Consider the following 21,780-nt stretch of genomic DNA (forward strand, 5'->3'; position numbering starts at 1 on the left):
ACAAAAACAATAAGAAAATCTATTTGTCTCCACCTTACATAAAATAACTTCAGTCACTGATCTAACAACGGATCTCTCTCTTTTCAGCTCATTGAGGTCACAAACCTAAGTAAACTCTGACCACAAGAAAAATATCATTCCTTTAAAACAATATTAAATGCATAGTAAACACAGTAATTTGCAACATTTGTTTGTTTGATCTGAGAAAAGAAGGCGCCCTCCAATTATTTCCACGGAGGCAAAGATGACCCTACAGCACAATCCACAAGTGCTGATAACTGATGGGATCTTCTGTATCCAGTCACAGTAAAATGAAGACATAATATAAGTATTATCTTGAAAAGAACATTAAAGTTTTGACTAGTCAGACTAGAGCAACTAAAAGATAAAACAAGATAAATTGTAGGCCTAGGTGAATTTGGAATGGGCGTCAAGAAAGTAAAGCTATCAATAGCCAGATTTTGACAAGGTTGCAGAAAGGAAGTAGTGTGATGCTTGATTCTTACTTTGTAAAATATCAGAACAATGCTAATGCCTTTTCCATTCAATGCTCAATAGTTTTATTTTCCTTCCTCACTATAAGTTGCTCGCTGCTTAAGATATGTGAGTACTAACACGGCAATTTAAAAAACAACTCCCAAAACAAACAATGAAAGAGGAAAAAATGCAAACATGGTTTATTATTTCTTGTAATATATTCTAAGCAAATGGCAGATGTGCAAACATCCATTTATATACCCATGCTCAACAGATTGAGTTTTTCTGCCTGATTTTACTGTGTTTTGATCTCAAGGCTGGGTGGTGAGGTGGCTGCTCTTCACAGTATCTTATTTATCGTACTTCCTCCCTAGGCCTGGCGTGGTGCCGCACATTCACAAGGAAGGCACAAAACCATAAGTTATTTAAATCTTAGATGATTCCACCTACAAACTAATTATTCACTTCAAGCAATTTCTAGTGTTAGCTAATAAGGGAGTACTGTAAAGGAACATGGCCCTCTACAACGTGGCCAACAATCTCATTGTAGTGCCACCAATATTCACCTCCTGTTTCCTCTTTCAAGATTCCAATCAGATACCACCTCCTCCAGGTGAGGCACCTCTTTTCTGTGCACACTTAGGGCCAAGCAAAGCACTTCTCACATCATGTGGTCATGTGACACAGCTGTCTGTCCCCTAGACTTTAAGCAATCTGAAGTAAGAAGCCCACTCCAGCTAATATTTCTATTCCCAGTGCCTATCACAGAATTGGGTCCAAAGTGGACACAGATATTAGACAGGTTTGTTACAGTTTTACAGTAAGTATTAATTCACATAAAATACATGTAGACATTCTTTTATGAGTCTTTCTGTATGGTATCTTTAATTTTTCTGTATACTATCTATGACTATCAAAGTTTAAAAATATCAATCCAACTCATGATAGGATCTACCCCAATTTTCATGTTTTAAGCAAATAAATGAAATCTCATAATTGAAAAAATATATCCATGACTGTCACAAAGTAACTGCATAAATTATGTACTATGTTACTGCTGAAGGAACTCTTAATACGTGAGAGAATTCTCTCCTTACCTGACATCTGTCCTTATCGCTAATTTACCCCTCTTCTAAACCATCACAATACTTTCCACAAAATAGTTTTTAAGAATGAAAGACTGTCCTCATTTGTTAGTAAATATTTTCTAAACGGAAAATTAAAAAAAGCAATGTACCTTCCATTCCTCCTCCCATCCTTCCTTCTCTAATTTCTCCTAACACTTATACCTATCTCTCCCTCTCTCCCTCTTTCTGTCTCTCTTTCACACACAGCCTTCACTAAGGAGTACAAATCTACACTAGAAAAATATATATTTGGAAACATTTACTATTTTCCTAAAGATGCCTGGATGGCATACTCCTACTATTTAAAAAAACAACAAAAACTACACATAAATGACATCATTTTATGGGCCAGATTATTACAGTTAATATTTTAAATTAACATTCATTTAATACTTTATATGTATAAGGTAAGATTATCATTAACATGAAATGAAGATTAATAAAATTAGCACAAATATTAGCAACTATTTATAAACACTACTAGGCCAAAGTATAGCTTTACATGCCAAAACAAAATAAAAAATAGAAAAAAGCAACAGTTCTGTTACCTTTAAGACTCTTCTGATAGAACCCAACACAAAGTTTCTTTGTGGATGCTTTCTCTTCTGAAGGACCCAGTCACAACTTAACACTTTTTCCCCTTCTTCCAACACACATTTCTGACCTTGGAAATGTGGTTTCTCATATAAAATCCAGCTGAACAAACATAAAAGCATAACCAGTTTTAATTAATTATCTAAGAAATGAGGCATAAAACAAATGATAGTAAGTCATTTTACCTATTTACATTTTAAAATCTGGGCTATTTTCCACTATTAGCATATAATCCTATTTTTGAAATGATGATGTATCCTAATTTCAGTATAGACAAATAGTATAAGAGAGAATAAAAGTGCACACAACTTTCCATCTATGGCTATGCCTGTACCTCTATGTAGACATGCACTTTATAGATATTGTATAAAGTTATACATTTATTTAAAAATAGCTTAACAATTATGAATTCAACTTCCACCCTAATTTTCCTGTCACTGGATAATAGAGCACACGTGTCCCATTTTATTACATGAAGACAGCACTACACCATACTGGTTATGATATGAATACTGACCAGTGTGTAACCAAAATATTGGGCAAAGAAATTCTGCCTCCAGCATGTCCATGGACATGGTCCATAAGAACAAATGAGGTTTTCCCCCATTTTTACATCAAAGAATCCTTTACTTCTTGAGCATATCAGCTAAACAAATAACTTTTAAGTATGTGGCCTTCACATTCCTTAGCATCTCACAAATTTTGAACTCATTTCCAAAGCTATGCTTCATTCAAGTGAAGCCTTCAGCTCAACTTGCCAAATTCGTCCTTCTAATAATGCAATTACACAATAGTATTGGTTGTATATATTGTATATATTAGGTCTTGCTACTTACCTCTGGCTTTAAGAACTATAAAAAAAAAAAAAAAAGCCTATATTTTCTGCCACAGTAAATAAAAGGGACAAATCATAAAACACTAATAATGTTGCAAGATATTCTGTAAAAAACTAGAGGAAAGGGAATGTGACTTTAATAAAAAAATACAAAAGCATAAGCAGCAAGAAAACACATTTAATTTGGAAGAAAAAGTGCTATAAAATTTTAAGAGCTCTCTTACCAGCCCCTCACAACTTTTACCAGGACCCCATTCGGAAAGGACCATGATGTAGCATCACGAACATTACAGTAGACCTCTTGCTTATATTTACTTCTATGGAGATCATAGATAACCATCTGCAACATAAAGTAGGCACAATAACTAATTTTAAGAATGCATTTAAAAGTCTAAAAAGTCCTAGAATATAGAAAATAAAATCTCCTATATATTGAAAAGTAAACATTACTTTAGATGTTAGATCTTTGAGTAAAATTATCCTTTTCTAAGTCAGTTAAAAGTATTTACACTCCCCAAACCTGAAAGTAACCATCCGTTTCGTACCGTAGCTTAGTCTACGTAAAAAATTTACGCTTACCTTCCCAGGTCTCGGGTTATGCTTCAGAGTTTGTCTATCGATACTCTGAAATAATAATAGAAGAAGCAGCAAGCTGTAAGAAACATCAACTGAAAGACATACAGTTAACTTCTTTCGCAGTCACAGAGGCAATATATCACATATGTGCAAGGTGTACCTCTAAGTACCACAATGAATACAAAGGTCAATATAAAGTAAAATAATGTGTTGTCTCTGCTCTCAAGAATGTTATAGCTTAGAAGGCAGAAACGAATGATCGCATACACATGGCTCTTCTAAGTGGGGGACTAGTTGAACCCACAGGAAAAAATACAAACAAAATGCCAGGTTATGGAAATTAAGGGAAATGGCACCAGCATGGAGGTGAGGTAATGGTAGAGAGAGATTCGTGAGAGGCTCGTCTGAAGAAGTGGTACGGAGAAGACCTTGAAAACCAGGATTTCCATAAGCGAAAACTGTGGCAGGCTGGGGTGGTGGTAATAAGGAAAGAAATTCCCAGAAGGGAACCATCTCGAGAAAAAGTATGGTGGTAGGAAACACAGGGTATGTGACCAGAGCATGAGGTGGCAAAGCTGGACAAAGAGCACTGGAGGGCCGTGTGACACAGGGTGAAGAGGTTTCACTTGATTTGGTAGGCAATGAGAAACCATTAAAAATACATTTCTTCAAATCTCATCATTTCTTTTAAATGACTTAGCCTTACAAGCTATTGGTTGGTAACCAAGTATCACTATTTGTTCCTCAGGCTAATCCAGGCAAAGATGCAGGCCTTTGGGGATCTTAAAGTTCCATAATCTTGAGAATGCCAGAAAGGAAAGGGCCCACATTCAGTGGATATTATACATTAGACAGTTATACATTTCAAAGTCAAATTAAAATGTAACTGAATTTCAAAACATTTTCCAACTATAATGTTTTCAGCTTTTTCTTTGAATTAGGCTGTTTATTGTCCTGCTCTGCATGCACGACATGAGCAACTACAGTGAGAGGTTGTTGTCAAGCAAACACTTAAAATATTTTTAAAAATTTAAATTACTTTCATGAGACACATAAGCTCAAAGTATCAATTTTCTCACGCACAGTGCCCCGAGAGATTAAGAATGTTGTCACTTCGGTTTGAAAACTAAATAAAGCGAAGAACTGGAACATAATTTCCTTTCTGCCTTTAAATTTTTACTTAATTTTTTCTCAATTAACAGTTCAGGCAAAATACACGAATTATAATACACTTCAACCAAAGAATAAAGTAACCTCTGATACTTTTTAAAAGTCTTTACACGACCTCGAACTATTTTCTTAATAAGCTTTTAGATCATTTTGTGATCCAAAGAACTACTTCACTAGTTAATAATCAAAATAACTTACCTCTGTGAAGAAGCTTAATCTGCCTGAGTGGTCTTGAGCACGGAAATATTTTGACACTGGTTCCTGCAAAGTGCCACCAAATCTGGCTCCTTTTTCTGAGGAACGGGTTTTGGAAGTCTGCACATATTGATGATAAGCACTCTTTAAAGAAGAATGTAGTTTAGAAGTAAGGTCAGATTTTTGTAGAAATGAAGTCTTTTCTGTCCACAGACCAATTTGCAGATTGGAGGTAGTAGGTTCATTTGACTTTACATATACATTCTTAGAAATTCCAGTCCTTTCCTGCTCATCATCTGGGTAAAACATGATAGATGGATCTGGCAGCTTGAAAGTAACAGTTTCCCTCCTCCTAGCTCTCAGACTTCCTTTATGCAAAGATCCTTCTTCTTCCTCCTCCTCCTCCTCCTCTTCTTCCTCCTCCTCCTCTTCCTCCTCTTCCCCTAACTCCTTCCTGTTGTCTTCACCAAAATTCATCTTTAAACGCTCTGATACTGACTGGAGAAGTGATAAAACAGAAGACGGCTGGTGTGTACTCTCTCTGGATTTTGTGGAGCCATGATGACCAGGTGAGACTTCGCTGGACAGAACATCCTCCTGAGAGCTATCATCTTCATAAATGGGAGACAAAGCTAAAGGATAAATTTTGTACCTTTTGGCCTCCACTGATAAGAACATTTCTGAACTATCACTATCAACCGTCTCACCTAATTTGGTCTCCTTTTCAAAATGATGGACCAGGTCAGTTCTACTCTCAGACCTTTCACAGGCGACAACAGGCATGCTGTTGGTGGATGTATCAGTAAACAAAAGAGAATGTGTTCTTCTTACTTCTGCAGTAGCATACCTATCTTCATCTTGAAGGGGTTCTTCATATAATATAGTAAAAGAAGAATGTTCTTGTTCATCCTGAGAAAGGAAGGCCAATTTAGATTCTTTTTCATTGCTATAATCGCCTAGATCTCTTATTTTGTTACCTACTGCAGTAACAGATGGTCTTTTGTCTAGCTTTCCTATGGTATCTGCAGGCTGAAAATATGGCATTGCTAAGGCTGGGTATCCTTCATAATCCTTACTTAACGTAGGTGATTCATATCCCCTGAAATATGAAGCTAGTCTACTGTCACGTGCTATCAAATCTTCTTTTATTTCAGTGGGTTCTTCCTCCATTTCTCCAATACTCCCTTCAGCGGCATATTCTTGGGGTGCTTTTTCAGTTTCAAATACAGGAGGCATGGCCTCTGCCTGTGATATGGGCAATTCCAGTCCTGTTCCGTATGTTTTCCCCACATTTACCACCACAGGTGACACTTGGTGTTTCCTGACAGTTCCATCAGAATCTTCTGGGAATGTTCTTTCCATTTCTATCATAGAGGGCATGGACACAGTCATTCCAATCATCTCTTTCGTGTCCCTCTTGCATGCCTTTTCCATTTCTGAGCAGGCAGGGGCTGCCTTCTTGTGTGTTTCTTTCACGTCCAATGCAAAAGGTATCATTTCAGTTTTTCTAATAACTCCCTCGTCATCTGTTTGGTAAGTGTTTTCCATTTCCAACATAGGTCTCTCAGTCTTTTCAGTGACCCCCTCAGCATCTTTATGGTAGGTGTTTACCACTTCTAAAATAATGGGCATCACCTCAGTTTTGTCCGTATCTCCTTCAGCATCCTTCTGGGAAACACCTTCTTTTTCTACCACAGCAGGTATCACTTCAGCCTTTTCAGTAATCCCCTCAACATCTTTTTGGTAGATATTTTCCATTTCTGACATGATTGATGTCATCCCGGCCTTACCAACATCACCTTCAGCATGCTTTTGGTAAATATTTTCCATTTCTAATGTAGTGGCTATCATTTCAGTCTTTCCAGTAACTCCCTCAGCATCTTTTCGGTAGATAGTTTTCACTTCTGACATAACAGATACCGTGTCTGTTTTGCCAACATCCCTTTCAGTATCCCCCATCTTATAAGCCTTTTCCATTCCTAAAATGGCAGGCAATCCCTCAGTTTTTTCGATATAGCTCTCAGCATCCATTTGGTATACTTCTCGCATTTTAAAATCGTCAGCTGTTAGCTCAGTTTTTGTGATAGTCAATTTATCATCCTTTTTATGTATTCCTCCCATTTCTGACACAGGAAGGACTGCCTCATTTTTCATAATATTAAATTGAGCATGCTTTTTGTTTGTTTTTCCCATTTCTAACATGGAAGGTATAAGTTCAATTTTTCCTATATTTACTTCAGTATCCTTTTTGTGTACTTTCCCTACTTCTGACATTGCAAGGGGTGTGCTTCTACTACTGTGCCCTGGCAAGCCTTTCTCAGATACACACACAAGACTATCGGACAAACTGCTTTTGGATGTTCCAGGTACATGGATGTCATCGTTCGCAGATGGAGGCCAACCGAAATTTAATACAAGAGTTCTGGTATCCTCTGTCCCAGTTTTGTGATTATCCACACATTCTATTTCCACTTTCTGTTTAGAGTCCTCTTTGAGAAATAAATATGTTTTTACCCTATCATCTAATCCTTTATGGGATGTGTCTTCAGCTAATAAAATAGTATCTGATTCTTGCAAGTTTATATCATCAGACTGTTCAGCTGTATTTCCAGAAAATGGGAGTTTTTGGTAGGGAACAATTTCTCTTCCTTTAATTGACTCTGTGTCACTAATTAAGTTACTTACAGATAAGAATCCACTTAATTCTTTATTTTCGCTAATTTCACATGTGCTTTGATTTACTGCCTGTTCTGACTCCGAGAACTCCCTTCCTATGTCACGAGGCTTAACACTACCACTGTTCAGAATTTCTGAAGTATTAGCCTGAAGGTCAGAATCCCAGGTACCCTCAGTATCTTCAAGAGCATCATTTGTTACACTTTCTCGAGCTGATTTAATAGTCTCATTAACTAATTCCCTAGCTTGATCTTCTAACAAACAAGATATATCCACTCTATCAGAATCAAAAAGGACACTCTTCTCACCAGCTGTAGGTGAAGCACAGGCCTCGTCCTCCCCTTGGGCTCCTGACATGCTTTCCATGACCTGCTCTTCCAAATGCTCTGTCAGTTGGATCCCTGTCAGTGTCACTTCTGGTGGTTTTTTTCCAGAGACGTCTTCTTTCAGGGTACCAGGATTCATTATGCCATCTACAGCTATACACTCCTGGCAGGTATCAACTGTGTGTCTGGATTTTAGTTCTTCCCTGACAGAATCAAAAATCTCACCAATCAATGCATCAGCCTTTTTAAGTAAACCACTTTTGAGGTCCAAAAGTGGGTCATGTGCTCTCTTCCTTGCTTCTATATGCTCAGCAGATGCTTCAGAACACTGCTGGCTTGAGCTGTTAACTGACGCTGGAGCCCCTGCAACTGCTCCAGTCTCTGCTTCTATGGGATTGTCAAACTGGGCAGCAGTTGGGGAGTCAAGGGATGCCTTCCCAGTAGAAATCTCAAAATGTTCCTGAAATGGGGTCACTTCCTCTCCTGTTGGGACAGATGTTGCAAATTCCAAATAAGAGCTATTAGGATCAGTTAAGGAGGCCCCTTCATGTGTGACATCTCTGGCAACTTTTACAGAACCAAAATTATTTGGGAGATTATGTGAACTTGTAACCATGCTGACTTCTTCAATGCTAATAGAGGAAGATACACTATGAATAACATCACTTAGGAAAGGACTGTCCTCTTTCTTTCTGTGAGATGAAGCTTTCTTTTCTGATCTCAGCATAGAAGGAACATTAAGAAAGCTTGAATTCTCAGATGCAAAAGCATTTTTTTCCAAATTGATATCAAAATCTGAAAAAGGCAAACTTCCTTTTGTGCTATCAGTTTTTTGGAATTTTGGGCAAGCAATAGTTAAGCTGAATTCTGTCATTTCTGAGAAACCAGAAATCTTTTTAGTCCCACAAATATCTGAAGGTTGATAAATCACACCACTGTTTTCTTCACAATTCTGTGCCATTTGCCTGGTGACCTTTTCGTCATTAACAGGAGATAAAATCCCAGATGTATTACTTTTGGGAAAACCAGAAGGATAACCTAAGGCTTCCACTTCTGTTTCCTGTATACCTTGATATTTGGACACAGGAGGAGAAACCTCAGCTTGGCAATTCTCTTGAAGTACAGCATCTGAATATTTCTCTTTACTCTTATCATGATCCATCAATTTAAAACCGCTGCCCTGTTCAACCTCTAGGGAAGTTAATTCTGATAAAATAGGCTTTGCTGGCACATCTGTAATTTTGAATGGAGAAGAAATTTTATCCTGAGAAATGTCTCTAGGCTCTGTTTGGGAAACAGACAACTTGCAGAGGGCTACGGTTTTTCCTCTTCCAGATTGTGACTCAAAAGGAACAGTGTTCTGATCACCAACTTTGGCTTTTGATAAAACTTTAGCAACATTATCAATTTTGGTTTCCAAGGAAAGAGAATCAGATTTCTCTATAGTGTTCTTCCTTGCTTTAGCATTTGAAAGCATTAACTCTGCTTTATTAGGGTTTTGAGATGATACGGAACTGTGTTCCTCAGAAAGGCTTTCAGACTCAAATTTTGAGTCTGCTCCAGTTAAGTGAGCATCACTGGCTTGAAGATCTAGTGGAACCCGGCATTTTTCACTATGAAGAGCTTCCCTGGATTCAAGAGTTGCAGATGCATGATCAAGGTGAAGGCAAGCTGGAAGACTCTTCCTGTCTATAGCCTCAACATGATTCACCACATTTTCTTCTTGACACTTAATGGGCTGACTGGAAATTCCAACAATGTTGACATCCCCGGTTTCAATGAACATGGAAGCTCTCTCATTCTTTAAAACAGGAATATCCAACCTGCTCAGCATGCCAACTCCAGAAACACAGGTAGGAGATGAAGCATTGAAATTTGATTTTGTGTAGTCAACGTTAAGAGATGTTCTGGCATCAGGTGGTATTTCAGCTGGTTGCAGACTCTCCGAGTCAAGAAGAGATTCTGAAACGTGACTTCTATGAAGTTCAAAAGTCATTTCAGGGGTTATTTTGTTTTCTACGCATGCTACAACTGTTGAATCACTGATACATTTTACAGCGGCAGAGTCCTTTTGATTAATTCTGAGATTGTGAGGCATTTTGCCATGTGAACCAAAATCAAGCTTTTTGGCTTCTGTTATAAATAACTGGTCAGTACCTGTGGGTAATGAATCAATTCCATCTCCTGAAGGCTTTACATGACCTGAAGTTGTGGGTTCACCGACTGAGACACTTTCTGTTTCTTGCCTGACTTCTGTAACAGCCAATTTTTTCTGTAAATCTTGGGCAGACAACCTATTTCCTTCATTTACAAGTTCTGTGTCTGTCACAGCATGTCTCTGAAGAGCAATGGTGCTGGTGTGATTGGCAGCCTGCTTTGATGAGTTATCTATGATATGCTTGTCAGAACACTTACTCTCTGGCAACTGCAGATCTTCATGCCTAACTGACTTATTTGGACTTGACAAATCTGTACTTTCCTGTTTGGTAGTGTCGCTGCCATGAGAGTTACTATAAGAAAAGTCAGAAATAGCAGGACTCTCAGGCTCAGCCTGCTCTTCTGTTTGCACTAGTGTCCGATCACTCACCACAGAGTTTTCTTTTACTGTAGTTTCTGGTGTAGATATCCTCTGAAAGTCTGGCCTACAAGGAACAATGCTACAGTTACTTCCTGTAAACAGTGTGGAGTATACCAAATTTTGATCTGTCTGGGGAACTGGTACACAACCCAAATGATCCTGTGAGTCAGGTTCTCCAACAGTGGAGTTGGAGTTAGTCACAGAAGACGGGGATGACCTACTTCTCTCAGGTCTCCCAGGAACATTTTTATTTAAAACATCCTTAGAATAAGCAATATTTGGCACTTTGGGGTCATTTGTCAGATGGCTTTCTGTGTTGAGATTTATTCTGCTGCAATCAGAGTCTTCTAACAGGCCTCCAAGCATGTGTCCTTTCAGAGATACATCTGTGCTAGATGATGACGAAGATGGCAGAATCCCAGCCTCACTTTCACTCCCAGGGCTTATATGTGTGCTTGTACTAGAGTTAGAACTCTCATTTTCTCTGTCCAAGGGAGTCGCAGTTTCTAACACGGTCTGTTGCTTCAAATATTTCCTAATTTGTCTGGGGCCTTGATACGTTGCATATGTTACTGAAGGCCTCTCTGGTTTGTCATCCATTTGTCTGTAAAAAGAAACAGCATGAGAATATCTGGAAATATAATTAGTAACACTTAACAGTAATCTCAAACTGTGGTGGAGTATATCTCATAATAGGGAAGGCTTTTAAGTTTTCTATATAAAGAAAAGCTACAAAACCAGCATGTTCTTTTTTTTTTCAAATCACAATAAAGCTCTGATGGTAGAGATTCTCATGATGGATAAAATCTGTTGAAATATAAGAATTATAAAACTTCAAAGAATTTATAAGTTACAAAGAAGCATGCAATGATGTATGGAAAAAAACCTAAAAAACATTACACAACTGGTGTACTTAAGGCTTTATGGATATTAAAAAGAAAATTTGCAGAGTCAACTATAAAAACAATTATAAAGCCATTTATTATTTTTAATTAAGTGAAGATGAAATCATTAACAATGCCTTTTGATGAAGATTTCTTTTAAATATACTTCAAAATATAGCTAATAACTTGTCTAAATTTTGAAAATTGTGTTAATAGTGATCAAAATGTTTATTACTATAGCAACGGACAGCATTATATTTTCTTAACTTGTCTAAATTAAACTATTAACCCTTGTTAATACACTCTGATTATGAAAAATATCAAGAAAAAAAGGGCATTTTTATGTGAGAAAGACAACACAAAACCTTCAGTTAATTCACTTTCTTAAAATAATTGAAATTTTTATGTGAGACTGAAATCAAATAATTTCGAAAGTATAGACTCTTAATTTTAAATAACATTTTATATTTGAAATACTGCCATCGCAATGTTAAAATATATCCTTGCTGGCAATAAATTCAAATCACAAAATGAAAGGAACATCTTTAATACTAAAAATTCAGATTCTCAAAATTGTCGTCTTCTCCAGATATATTTAAATATCTAAAGTTAATTACAAGCAGCTTTTAATCATATCAAAATAAACAATTAACCAAAATGGTATTCGACTTTTTTATGAAAATTCCTAAACAAATTGACAGTCTTAAACAGGAAATTACTAAAATTGTAATTTAAAACTTGATAATCTGTAGGATTTCTAGAGCTGAGCTGGAGGAAACCTGTTATCTCAGTCAAAGTGGGAGTCCCCGTGATCTTTTCCATTCTTCTTAAGAATCGCCTTTCTTAGAGCTAAAAAATAACAGGTCCAAAGATTGCAGTAGCTGTGGTGGATGAATTTCTTCCTGTGGAATTTCCCAGTATAACCAAGTGATCGTGGGCTCCACAGGGAATATAGTCAACAATGTTGTAATAACTGTGTAGGGTACTAGACCTATCAGGGAGATCACTTTGTAAGTAAAATAAATGTATAACCACTATGCTGTACATTTGAAGTTATTATCGTATGTCAACTGTAACTGAAAAGGGGGAAAAAAAAAGAAAATATTTCCTCTAGTTCATTTGAGTAAAAGAAAAACAAGTTAGTGCCTGCTGCTTAATCAAACAAAGAAAAAAGGAGTGGTGAAATGCTCCTTAAATTCGTGGAAGAGTTCAGTTTCTTAGAGCCTATAGAAAAGGTCCAAAAGGCTAGTTTTACAAATAGAGTCAATTTAATTTCTTTTCTTAACCTCTATAATTATATTCCACAAAGAAAAGATATTGACAGAAAATGAATACAAATCTTAGGACTTCTGTTCCCAGAATGAACACACTGAACACATTGCCTTTCCTAATACAGGAAAAAAAAGGTTCAAACAATAGAAAATACACCCATTTGGGGAAGTCTTAAATTAGAAATAAATCTTGTACTATGACAGAGTTAGCGCCCAAAAGAGGCTCACAAGAGCCTAGATTACACAGAATCATATAATTTTTTTTTACCTAGTAGCAAGTACATTCCAGAATACCTTTTACAGTCCCTTAAATTAGTAAAAGTAGAACTAAGGATCAAAAGCTAGGTCCAAAAGCTCAAATTTTTGGCTCAAGTAAATTTTAAACTTACTTTATCAAATCACTGGTTTCCTGTTCACTGTCTTGTGTTGTATCCAAAGAAAAGGCATCTGAGGATTCAGTTGAGTTAGACTCTTGTTCTTCTGCTGGAAATGCCTGGGGTCCCAGGGGGACACTGAAAATCTCCCCCTCCTTTTTGATGTTTTCCTCATGATAGTCACTGGGATTTCGTAACTCTTTCTCAGTTTTGTCATGGTCATCTTTCAAAGAAGATTGCTTGGGTTCACCAAGAGATGATTTTCCTGAGATATTGAATAAGTTACCAAGAAAATGAAAAAAGCTTTCTTTTGGCTGTCGATCGCTTTCTCCTATTTTGCTATCTGAAGTGGAACTGGAAAGGTCATTTGTCTTTTTGGAATCTTCCTGCAATGGAAGGGTGATTAGCTTCTCAGCATGGTTCCTTTTGTCCTCACTTTGGGGAATCTTTGAAAACAAAATGGAGAACAAGCCTCATCATTTAAAAAATAACACAGATTGATAACCTATTTATTACGTGACACTCTGAGCTAGACGCCAAGATACATTTATGAATAAGACTGATGGCTTCTATTCCCTTGGTGAGTTTGCAATCTATTGACGGGTACAGTCAGCACAACTTTCACAAAGATATATATTAAATGTCACCAATGGAGAAGTACAGCACACATGGAAATTCAGACCAGGAGTAACTAGTCCAAATCTGGTGGCAGAGAAAGCAGAGGAAGCACCCTCTGAAGAAGACCTAAAAAGTGAGTATGAGGATACTTGTGTATTTTCCTCCCTGTCCCCTCTCTCCCTCCCCGCTCCACCTTTTCCCTTCTCCCCTTCTGTGTTTAGTGAGGTATCCGCTTCTAAGGAGTTTAATATGACTAGAGAGGTTAGGTTACAAAATGAGAAGAGTGAGAGTAAATATGGAGAGATAAGGAACAGATCTTGGCAAACCTCATCTGTATTTAAATTTGGACTTATTATAGAGCTAATGAACAGTATTTTCAAATATTCAATACATTAGACAAATAACACCTAAACCGACCGTCATTTCAGCACTGTGTTAACCCATGAAGCTGCCACATTATGGAAAACTGTTCCTCAGGAAGATGAAAGATAGCAATGTGGTACATCAGTTCAGAAGGAAAGCCCACTATGACCTCCTCATAGTAAACACAAAGTTCTGATATGTGCATTAATGCAAACTGTGGACACTGCTGGGAATTCTTGCAGACGTTAAACACTCCCAGAGGTGCATTTTATCAGCTCGTAAACAAGTACTTAAAAAGCACACTTATTCAAGTATACTCTGTGTGAGGAAAGACTGAGCTGCCATAGCAAAGAGCATGCTGGTATTCCACCTCACACTCTTCCCTAAGGCTTCACTAGCTTTAGGCCAGTGTGCCAACTCGCCCTGCCTTCCAAACATGCTCACTCACCTACTTGTAAAAGGAATGTGTGCCTGACAACATGTCAGATGTTATGATCACTAGTGCTTATAAAAGGAAAGCTCAAAGATGAGTCAGAAAAAGCAGGACACTAAGGTAAAAGCACCTTAGGGCACTGCAGGTTCACAGGACAAAGTTCTGTGAAAAGTTGATCTTGGAAAAGGCAGGAGCACTCTAATTATGGTGTCATTTGTTCACCTCGCTCAGTGTTTTAATCCAAATTCAAAATGGTTTAAAGGCCTGTTCCACTAACCCAAAAAAATTAGCATATGAAAGGCTGAGAAAACGTTTAGACTTCATTATCCCAGAAATTTTATTTCAAGAAAATGATATTTTAAGTTTGTTCCCACCTTAGGTATCAGAGGGTATTTCTGGGTAAACATATAACATTTTTCTATGTGTTAAGATCTTAACATAACTTGTGAGTCTTATGAAATTAGGGCAACAGATTTAAAAAGGGAAAACTAAGAGAACAAGGAAATTAACATTTTTTAACTATCAATAAAATCTCTAGACAAATGATTTGTTGAAAATAATATTTATTTTACTGTCTCAATTGTTTTTACTTGACAGTTCCCTTTAAAGTACAATAGACTAGTTTCTGAACAAGATACATTTTGCTAAACTAACAAAAGCCTTCACGTTTAATCTTTTTAGAGTTATATATATAATTTTTTTAAAAAATCACTGGTTTCTCCTTCCCTTCAACTTACAGATTCTTTGCTTTTCCAGAATTCCTGTATCTTCAGCTTACCAGAGTTTTTTTTAGTTTCCTAAAATGTTTTAATTTTTCCCTATAATCTGAGAAATTTTTATCAGTAATTAAAATACCTTCAACCAGAAAAAAAGTATCTAAATTTAGAAACAAAAACTAGTAGAAAAGAACATTGATATTCAAAGTAAACACAATAAATTATATATTTACATAATTAAGACTTTTAAGTTTGCGCTAAGACGGCTGCTCTTTGCCCTCAGCTTAAACAACAATAAAGTTCAGCCTGTCGCAAACCATGGCCAATGTCGCTTGCCAACCAGGCTATCTGCCATTGTTCCAACGAGCAAGTAGAATGAAAGTACTCATGATTCAAGCAAATGCTGACAAAACATTGATTCCAGTTGTTCTCAAAGATGTTGGAATTCTGCAAATAAAACATAAAGGCTATTGATGGAGACATACACATCTTAGGAATTTAATTTTTTTTCCTTCATACTCAATATATTATGCAGTACCCTTATGTTCAAATTCATCAATCTATCTGTTGTTCTCTTTGCTCTGTGACCAATACAGGGAAATACAGAAAAGCATCTATACTAATAAGAAAGCTGTGATTTCAAGGAGTTCACTGTCCAGTAAGATACTCATCATTATACCATTGTGTGGGGCTTACAGGAGGTATGTGCACAATGGAGGACACAGGGAACTTGACTTGGGATGGGGAGAATCTACCACAGAGAGGTTAACAACTGAGCTGGTCCCGAGGGGTGAGAATAGCATTTTAGACACAAATAATAGCACGTACAAAGACACAACAGTGTGAAATACTGTTTATTATGGCAGGGGTATGGCTGAAGACTGGGGCACAGATGACAGAGAATGAAACGGATAAGATGACCAATCAGAAGTGGCAGGTGAGGGGTAACGAAGTCATACAAGAGTAAATTTCTAAATTGGGCAACTATTTGAGTAGTTAAGCCAAAAATGGATATGGGAAATAGAAGAGGAGATAAGATTAGGGTCTTTGTGGGGATGGGGTGAGGGGGAGGGCAACAAACTATTTAGATAGCAAACATGTTCAATTTTGGTTCCCTGGTGATGTACGACTGGTAAGAAGTCATAAGCATAATTTAAGAATGCAATCTGGCAATACACAGTGTGTGCGGAGGAAAAGGGGGACCAATCAAAGAGCCCTAGGGCAAAAAGATTAAAAGGCAGGCACAAAGAAGAGACGAAATCAGAGACAGAGAAGGCTGAAACCAGATCAGGTCACCCCCTCCAGAATACTGGTCTCCAAAGTCAAAAGGCCAAAATAATTTTTTTTATACCCCCCCCCCCGCCCCCCACCAGAAACAAAGGGAGTAAATACCAAATGCCCTTACAAGGCCAGGAAAAGTGAAGAAGATCCTTGTCACTGGTCTTCTGAAATGTCAGGCACACTCCCAGGCACTTCTCTCAGCTTAGAACGTTCTTCCCCCAGACAGCTATATGACTTGCTGCCCCTCACCTCCTTCAGACCTTTACTTAAAAGTCTCTTCATTGGAAGTATCCCCGGCCACCCTATCTAAAAGAATAAACTTCACTCTGAATCTATCTCGATTCCTCTCTGCTTGTTCTTCTTTGTACTTGTCAGTATCAAAGACATACACATATGCACACACGCTCAAATTATTTCGTATCTGCTTCTTCTTCAAGAAAATAAAAGCCACAAGGACAAAGATTTTTGTCTGTTTTAATCATTGCAGTATCTCTAGCACCTTGAAGTGTGCCTGACAATAAGAGCCAAACATGCTCAAATATTTTTTGGATTAGTAAATGAGGAGTATAGCGAAGCCCTAGGAATGCAGGAGAGATTGTCATAACAGCTGAGGAATTTGTGAACACAGCCCCAAACTCAAGCTGTTAAGCAATGAGTAGATGATAGCAAGGAAACAAGAACAATCGCAAACAGAAGGGAACATTTTGAAAGATTTTTAAATTAGAAAAAAACCATGTAAGACAAAAGTTTAAGGTCTAGGACAGAAAAAACTGGCTTTTTCTTCCTGTTTTGTGGATCAGCTTTGTACCTGCTGGAAAGGAAATGATGGCTGCACGAGAGGGAAAAATGGCAGGTTCCAGAAAGAAAAGCAGAAGGTGATGAGCTAGAGAGCACAGTAGTTTCTAGTCCTTCTAACAAAGGGAAAATTAGAGCCTTGAGAGAAGCAGGGACATTTCCTCTTCCAAGTAAGGCGGGAAGGAAGAGCGTAAAACTTAAGCGATTCCGCAAGCAGAGAGGACAAGGAGCAAGGTCCAACAAGTGGCCCTGACCTCAGTAAAGTCAGAGCAGAGATGACAAAGCTAAAGGAGGGATGCAGAGGTGGCAGTAAGACTAGAGCTCTCTAAATAGAGCAGACTCAGAAGAGTGTTTCTGGGAAATGCAGCAATAGGCTGAAACAAGGTGTACTAAGTAGCAGTTAGGGTCAATGTAAACTTTAAAACATTTTTTCATTCAATAAACAATGAACAGCAAGGTACTAGGTGCTCAGATGCAAAAGTGAAAAAATACACCCAAAGCCCTGCTTTCACAGAGCCTACACTCTGGTGATGTTAAAAACTGATCTGTGGGTCTAATCGGCATTAGCTTATCATCAATGCAAGTCACTTGTAGCAGGTGGCAGGTGCTGTCTCAAGATGGTGACTGGCACAGGGGAGCAAGTCAAGAAGAACACGGAGTAAGGACTGTGGTCAAAAAAAAAAATATATTGAGTGGAAAATAGGGAAGGGTCAGGTGACTCTTCCTTTACTGTCTCAAGCACCCAGCTTGGTCATCTTTTTATCTCAAGCTCCACCTTCATTGCACATAGTAAAGATGATCCTTCAGAACACCCTAACCCTGCCCCGTCCCCAATTCCTTAGCACCCTTAACTCCAATCACCTCCACTTTCACTCTGCCTACCTCTTGGGCTAACGCTGTCTCTAACCTAATCACTCTGCCTCTGAATCTCAAATTCAGGTATTCCTCAGTATTCGCACAATTTGATCTTTCCAGCTCTCTTACCCCACTGCCACACGTAGGTGCACCCAGCACACGAGCTCTGCCTCTTCACAGCTCCTCTCCTCTCTTACTCTGTCCTTTTCAGTTCCTGTCAAAGTTCGTATATTTTCTATTCAACCATCAAATAAGGTGAATCACCTCAAACAAATCACCTTGTTTCTTGGTCATCCTCACCCAGAAAAATTCCAGTTTTCTTGTTTTAAAAACCCACAGGGATCTGCACAGCTGTGCAGACTCAGACTCCCAACAATTCACAATTGCATCTGTCCTACTTTCTTCACTTACCCTCGCATTAAGGCGAGAAGGAATCCCTTCCCCAAGGCTAATTTTCCCCCACTAGAGTCACCTGATAATCCTTGATGCCTTATTAAGAACCTCAGTTCTGCATCTGCCCCTCAGTAAGGCCACCATCCAAAAGTGTTATGTCCAGAGACAACCTTCTCCTTTCTCTTCACTATCAACCTCCCTAAACAGGAGTTATCAACTCTCACCATATATCCCTTTCCTCCCGATCACTCCTTAAGTCTCTGCAAGCTGGTTTCCTCCCCAATCATGCTCTAACCACATCTCTCAGAGACACTGTCTCACGTGATGATTCAGTGTATATTTTTTCTGTCCTGATCTTATACAATGTGTCTGCAGAATGTGAGACAAAATTTCTTCCTGAAGACCAGTCTTCCTTTGACTTACATGACATCACTCTGAGGTTTCCCTTCTTCTCCTTCGAATACTCTCTCCACCTCCAAGTTCACGTTCTTCTAGCCATCCCTTTTATATCATGTTTCTCTGATTTCCAGACTAGTCCTGATTTACCTTCATAATCTTATGAGATCTTATTCCTCACAGATGATTCCTAGATTTGTACTCTCAGTTCAGATTGTACATCCAGTTATCAACCAGACATCCATGTCCATCTGGATGCTTCCTGGAACCTCAAACTTAGTACATCCCAAATGGAACTTGACCATGTTATGTCTCTATTCTTCCACTTTCTGTAAACTATAACATTCTCAATTATTTTAAAAAATCATACAAAACATTAGGACACCATGGCCTCTCCCCAGAGTACTGTCAGCACTGACTTAACCCATTTTCTTAATTCTACCCCTACTGTCCCCAAATCTATTCTCCAGACCAAGCCCAGGCAAGCTTTGAGCATTCAAATTTGATCATCCTTAAAGGTCTCCAGTGGCCATGAGCTGCCATCTGGATAAAATCCCAACTCTTCAGCATGGGAGTCAAGGTCTTGCTGGATCTAGCTCCTGTGTCCTTCTCTAATTTCACCTCCTGCCACTCACTGTACTTGCAATGTCTAATGTCATCATATGCACTCTCTTTCATTCTTTCCTTCTCTCCTCACTCCTCTGACTACAGTATGCTTTTGCATGGTGTTATTCTCACTGCTGAGACCACTGTCTCTTGCCCTCATTGCCTGGGAAGTTCTTAACTAAAACTCTAGCTTTTTTCCAGAATGGAAACTGCCTATATATGTTCTTCAAAGGACAGCCCTAACATCTTTTGTTTTCCCTGTCATTACAAGGTGAAGGCAAACAAATTCATATGCTTTCATCATGAGGACTATTACCTAAAATTATTAAGTTACTAAAATCAAGCATTTATATACAAAGCCAGCTGCTTAATAGGTCATCTTAATAGGCCACAACACATTACTTGGCAAATTTGGCAGTATTTGAAATTTCATTACCAATAGTTGAAATTGCCTCAATTTTGAGGAAAACACTTATTAGTTTATCACTGATATCTTGAGTTAACTATAAGTGGTGCTAAAATTTTAAATAAAAATCACTATCTACCTTTACCATAATGGATTTAGTTTGTGGTAGGTTGTCTAACTCCATATAGACTAATGACATATATTAGCATCAACAATATTTTTCAATAAATGAATTTTACCACTAATGTTAAGGAGCAAAGATGGGCCATTTATCTTATTGTTAAAGTAATTCTGCTTGAAAGATAACATTGTATTTTTATCATGGAATTATTTTTCCATTAAAAAATTAGAGCAGGCAAGCAGGTTGATCATCAACCCTAAGCTAGTCATTTTTTAACATAACAAAAAATTACCTGCAACTTTTATTTCATGACACACCAGTGCTGTGATCGTTTCTGAGATGTCTTAGATAACTTGTTACTAAAATTAGTTAAAAGCTGAAATCTCACTGTTTGAAAGTGCTCTAAGAATGTAATCAAGGTTATATGTCTGTGGTGTTACTGTTTTTCATTCTCATGTAATTTCTGAAAAAGGGATGTAGTTACACATAGTGTACTAAATAAGTGCCTTTAACCACATAGGTGACTCAAGACAGTGATCTATCATGTGTCAGAGAAAAAAAATGGTTAAAAATTGCTAATCTAAATAAGAAAAATCTGAGCTATATAGTAGCAATGGGTGTGCACAGGGCTGCTGATGGGCCGTGGCACAATGGAGAGGGAAACGAAATGGTAGAATCATTTCCAGAGGTCAAGATTGAGTAACCTGTGGTGCATTTTAGCAGGACAGGGAACACAGAGAAAAAAAAAAAGGGAAGTTAAGATAAAAAGCCATTCCTTTCTGTTACGGTATGAAGACTTCTCTAATGAAAATGCTGGGCCAGAATAATAAATGTTTTTAATTCTATGATAGCTTTCTGAGCTCCCTCTAATGTTCTCAAATTAGTACTGCACTCATGGAGGCAATATTTACTCATAAAAATCGAGAGCATGTACATGACCCTTTATACTCAGTTTCCGTTTCGATAAAATACTCCAACTGACCGCAAAGTAAGACCATTCTAGGTCCGTGATAGGTTGCTGTTGCTGAAAATCAAACCAGATAGAACACATTCAACACCTAAGATCTCTTGAGACATCAAGGCCCCAGACTGGCACTAGCCACACTGATTGATAGGCTTAATCCGTGACTGTCTCCTTCATCATCTAGACTGCATAGTGACACACAGTGCAATCTCCACTTCAGGCACTATGATAGCTCTCAGTGTTTATGAAAGCGATCAAAGGGTGGGAATTCTTGGCTTCTAGTTAAAGTTCAATATGTATACCTTCATGTATGTCTTCTTTTCAGATGTTATAGAGAATCAATGTTTCTAATATCTGATTTCTATACTATTCACCCAGAAAAAATCAGCCCCATTCTCAAGCAGAGATTTCTAAGTTTCGGCTAGACTTTATATGGCAAAAAGGCAACTTTTCCTACCTACCTACTCTGTGCAGGCATAGTGCAGTGCTGTACATGTTACCTCAGTTAATTCAAAAAACACTTCTGTGCAATAAGGATTGGACATGTCCCACTACAAATCAACAAACCAAAGTTCTGAAAGGTTGAGTAAATTTTCCAAGGTTACAAAGCTACCACATGGAGATCTGAGATTTAAGCCCGGATATGTCTAATTCCAAAGACAGTGTTCTTTCCATCATTGCACATATAATTTTACAACTGTTCCAAAAAGGTGCCATGGTAGACAGAGAACAGTGGCTGACTGTGAGGCT

General features: G+C 37.9%; 1 protein-coding gene across 2 annotated transcripts in view; it reads right to left on the reverse strand.

The window, feature by feature from the left end:
* The window catches only part of CRYBG3 (crystallin beta-gamma domain containing 3), a 92,466-nt gene that overhangs the window by 50,726 nt on the left and 19,960 nt on the right, over positions 1-21,780 (reverse strand). For both annotated transcript variants that reach the window (XM_016156487.2, XM_016156488.2), the window contains exons 3-7: positions 13,099-13,529; positions 4,978-11,158; positions 3,613-3,657; positions 3,258-3,373; positions 2,153-2,300 (exon numbers count right to left, since the gene is read on the reverse strand). In XM_016156487.2, coding sequence (XP_016011973.2) covers positions 2,153-2,300; positions 3,258-3,373; positions 3,613-3,657; positions 4,978-11,158; positions 13,099-13,529 — 6,921 coding nt within the window. The remainder of the gene's footprint in view (positions 1-2,152; positions 2,301-3,257; positions 3,374-3,612; positions 3,658-4,977; positions 11,159-13,098; positions 13,530-21,780) is intronic.

This window comes from Rousettus aegyptiacus, unplaced genomic scaffold, assembly GCF_014176215.1.
Source record: "Rousettus aegyptiacus isolate mRouAeg1 unplaced genomic scaffold, mRouAeg1.p scaffold_m13_p_4, whole genome shotgun sequence".
Taxonomy (NCBI): domain Eukaryota; kingdom Metazoa; phylum Chordata; class Mammalia; order Chiroptera; family Pteropodidae; genus Rousettus; species Rousettus aegyptiacus.